This window comes from Branchiostoma belcheri, unplaced genomic scaffold (genome assembly GCF_001625305.1).
Source record: "Branchiostoma belcheri isolate BF01 breed outbred unplaced genomic scaffold, Haploidv18h27 scaffold688, whole genome shotgun sequence".
Lineage (NCBI taxonomy): Eukaryota > Metazoa > Chordata > Leptocardii > Amphioxiformes > Branchiostomatidae > Branchiostoma > Branchiostoma belcheri.
This window is the reverse complement of record NW_017804340.1, coordinates 12,506-17,104: the sequence shown is the minus strand read 5'-3', so window position 1 is coordinate 17,104 and position 4,599 is coordinate 12,506. Positions and strand designations below refer to the sequence as shown.

At 41.2% G+C, this 4,599-nt stretch overlaps 1 protein-coding gene across 1 annotated transcript in view; it reads right to left on the bottom strand.

The window, feature by feature from the left end:
* Positions 1 to 1,162: 1,162 nt before the first annotated feature.
* LOC109484091 (putative elongator complex protein 1) overlaps positions 1,163 to 4,599 on the bottom strand; it is a gene marked incomplete at both ends in the record, with an annotated part of 14,560 nt that continues 11,123 nt past the window's right edge. Inside the window, 2 exons of the mRNA XM_019787315.1 lie at positions 1,163 to 1,422; positions 1,673 to 1,735. Coding sequence (XP_019642874.1) covers positions 1,163 to 1,422; positions 1,673 to 1,735 — 323 coding nt within the window. The remainder of the gene's footprint in view (positions 1,423 to 1,672; positions 1,736 to 4,599) is intronic.

Here is a 4,599-nt window from a genome sequence, read left to right as displayed (position 1 = left end):
CAAAAACAAACCATGCAACACACCAACCAACCAACCAACCAACCAAATAACAAACCAAGCAACGCACCAACCAACCAACCAACCAACCAACCAAAAACAAACCAAGCAACGGACCAACCAACCAACAAAACAACCAACAACCAAACAAACCAAGAAACAAACCAACAACAAACCAACCAACCAAGAAACCAAGAAACCAACAACCAACCAAGCAACCAACCAACCAAGCAACCAACCAACAACCCAATCCAAGAAACTAAGAAACAAACAAACCAACAAACAACCCAACAAACCAAGCAACGGATCAACAAACCAACAAACCAACCAAGAAACCAACCAACAAACCAACCAATCAACCAACAAACCAACAAACCAAAACAAACCAAGCAACAAACCAAAAAAACAACAAACAAACCAACCAAGAAACCAACAAACAACAAATTAACCAACCAACAAACCAAGAAACCAACCAACTAACAAACAAATTAGTCGGTGTGATAAACTAAACTTAACATTTCTCATTCTTTTACAAATGTACACAAGATATAAATAATTTTGAAAAAAATACATCTAATATATGAACAATTATTATTATAATTACAGTCACATATAAAGGTATTTACAAAAGATATACACAATGTTAGAAAACAAAGTACATCTAAAATAACATAATATACAAAATACAGAATGATATAAAATTATTTACAAAAGATATACACAAAGTTAGAAAACAAAATACATCCTAAAATAACATAATGTACAAAAGACACAAACCATCGCAATCAAATCAAAATCAAATCAAATCAACAAACTAACTAACCAACCAACCAACCAAGAATAAACCAACCAACCACCCAACCAACCACCCAACCAACCAACCAACCAACCTACCAACCAACCGACCTACCAACCCAACCAACCAACCAACCTACCAACCAACCAACCTACCAACCAACCAACCAACCAACCAACCAACCAACCAACCAACCAACCAACCAACCAACCAACCAACCAACCAACCAACCAACCAACAGACTATTATATATAGCCAAGAGACTGGGAAACATGCGTCTGGCTCAAATACCATGTGTCGTTCACACACACACACACGGGGGTTTGGCTTCTGTAATCAAACAACCATCTGTATCATATCAACACTTACCACTCTCACTCCAAACAGGACTGAAGGCCCGCGGCCTCCAGATCTCAAGGTCGGCTGCCCCCGGTGTGGCGAGGCGCTGTCTTGCCGCTGGTGGTGGTGGCGGCAAGACAGGTGCTGCAGGTCGGGTCGCGGGTGGCGGCGGTGCTGCGGGTACCGCTGCGCTGCTGGTGATGGCGGCGGCAGTGGGGTACTAAGGCCGCTGGTGGTGGTGGCGGCGGCAGTGGGGAGGGGGGCCCTAAAGCCGTACCTGGGATCCCGGTCTGTTAGAAAAACACATGAAGGAGACACATTTAGGAGGGCCTTTATTAATGGGGCAGACTGAACAAAGCACTTACCAGTTAAACAGTTACTACTACTACAAATTGGCTAGCTTACACATGTATGATGGCTTTATTAAAAATGTAACTTTTAGGTGTTAAATACAAACCACCTGTTAATTCTGCAGCAGCTGGGCAAATTTTTATACAGTGTCATGACAGATAAAAATATCAAAGCAGTCTATCAACTTACGAAACCAATCCGGCTTGCGCTTCACCCGGTCACTTCTCCGCAGCTGACCTGCTTCTGGTGGTACTGTTGGTGATTTAAAGAAAAGAATGAGTTACTAAAGGGCACATTCTCTTCAGTCTTGTCGTCCAACAGTCTTCAGTCTTGTCGTCAGGGCACATTATTGTGATGTCAAATGTATGTATTAGTTGATTAGCATAGCATAAATTTCAAAGTTCATCTGTGTTGGTACAATTATTTACATCGAAGTTTGTGTACATACATACAATGTATTCCACTTGTTAAAATGGCTGGGATTTTGTTACAAGAGGACCGATCCATAACTAGCGCCATCTAGCGAACCTCTGAAACATTTGCGGGAAATTTGAAATAACAAGCGATAAAGTCCACATAAAACCGGAAACTTCAACGTCAACAATCTAAAGCAAGTAGGTTTTCGTCCGGTGGCCATTTCATTTCATTTTGGAAGTAGCCAGTTTTCAAGATTACGCTACGAAATTTCAGGGAGTTTCGTGGCGTACTTTTTCTGCTACATGTATTATTTACACTATTGTTTACCAATCTGAGAAATGGCTTCGATAGTTTCAGATGGTAACGAATGTTTACGAGACGGAAGTTAGTGTTCCTTTCTTCAAGAAGCACTCGAGTCTGGTATATCCCGGTTTTAGTGACACTCTTCCAAATCGGCATGAATAAGCCAGGGTTTCTGTTGATGAGATTCGTTCTATGGGCAAGATTAAACTGTGTAGCGAACAATACTGAAAATATGATCGGGCTCACCGTTGTTATTGTTCCTCGCCATTTTCTCCAAAACGTCGAATTCAAAGCAAAGCAAGGCAAAGCAATGAGATTACGATGAGAGCAGATTGCGCGTGTAGAACAGCATCAGAATGAGCTCATCAGGCCCCGTGCGCATATATATACGCTCTGTCGCGACGTACGGCGAGACACTACGTCTAGACGACGTCTGGCTGGCAGGGGGCTTCGCGGGTCTAGACACTACGTCTAGACGACGTCTGGCTGGCAGGGGGCTTCCGGGAGAAGTGGAGAACTAGACACGGACTTTCATACACTGGATTAGTAACAATAAGCAGAGCGGGAGCACGAACGTTGACGGCAACAGCGCACCCTATTATATAAACATGCCAGAGCCATGACATTACTTTGATGTTGGGCATCAAGGAGAAGAAGAAAACATGGAGGTCAGGAAGAAGCAATGACAGAGAGTACTAACTGTATGAGGCTACGACGACTTTCTTTGGTGCATACCTCCATTTTTGGAGGCAGTGGCTAGTTGTTCCAATGTCTATCTAACGACAAACTACAACAAGTGTAGTTGACATCCTCCATGTTGGATTACAGTGCATGTCTGTTCAACATGCCAGTTTTCCCGCCAACACCTGGTCGTCGAGATTCATATGATAATTATTTTGACATAAATGAAAAGCCTTTAAGTACACTGTAATCCAACATGGCGCATGTGAAAGCCTGTTTGCTTCCACAGTCTGAATTGATAAGGTTTTTATAAGGCCCATTTTGAACTTCTGGGTGGGCAGTAATTCCGATCTTACTGATTAATACAACAAACTTGCGTGGCGGTTCCTTATTTGACGTTTATATGATTGCACACTGATGTCTTACTGGTGAATATTTAGTTCGACTCAAGTTGTTGACTGCAAAGGAGCCCTTAGAAACATATTTGGCGAAGGTATGAGACTGTGGAACTCTACTTTACACTTGTCAAATTATATATACAGCATTGTGTTCTTGAATGAATGAGTGAATAAGTGTAGTTGATTTGATTATACAACATCATGTCATTTGTCCTTACTCAGCAGTCTTAACAAAGATGGTACTGTTTGGGCTGTTTTGATATCGAGTAGTGCAGCAGGGTGCAAGAGGTGGTGTGGTGAAGACATATTGCTTTCTCTTATGTTTCTTCTTCTTCTTCTCCTCCTGCCATTTCTTTAATTCAACTCAACCATTTTTCAGTCAAATGACCTGATATTTGGCATGGAGGTAAAGTGAGCAAATACCCTACACGTTTTTTTTTCTTTTTTTTTAAACACGCCTTTAAAATCGTTTTATTTGTTTGTTTTTTTGGCCATTTTCAGGCCAAAAACATACATTTTGTGACATGGAGCCCTGGTACTAAATGATAAAACTAAATGACCTGAAATTTGGTATGGGGATACCCAGGACACGTCTACAGAATGGCATTCAAGCTTTTGACAATTACGCCACTTCAAAGTTGTGTAAAATAGTTTTTGTTGGCTATTTCAAGACCAAAAATGTACATTTTTGGCTCCTGTGCCAAATGACCTGAAATTTGGCATGGGGGATCCTTGGATACAATCCCGTTGAACGTTATTTACGCTTCTGGAGTGTGTAACTTTAGAAGTATGTAAAATGGGATTTTTTTGGCTATTTTTGACCAAAAATGTAAACTTTTGACTCCTAAGCACTAATACGAAAACCAAATGACCTGAAATCCAGCATAACGGTAGCTTGGTACCGAATGCTTAGACTATTAAGAGCGAATGTCTGTAAGGATCAAACAATGGTGGCACCGGTCAAAAAATCGATTTGGCTCATTTTTTGCACAGTGATAGTACTTGGTACATAACCCCTCAGAATAGCTTTCTTTTTGCTCAGAACCCCTTGTTGCCATGGCAACGGGCCAAAGAAGTTTTCAGGGCATTTGTCCAGATTTTGGCATGTACAAAACATAGAAATTGGCTAACTTTAGGGCACTATAACTGATCAGTGCTTTAGCGTAACGACAAGAGCAAGATGTGCTGATCAGAGCAATGCCTAAACTTGTATAAAATAGCAGTAAAGCCAATGTGCAGTAAAATCTGAGGTCTTGGGCACTCTGAATACAATGCACTGTTTTAAGGGTGTAAAAAAACTGAAATTTTGCCCAACTT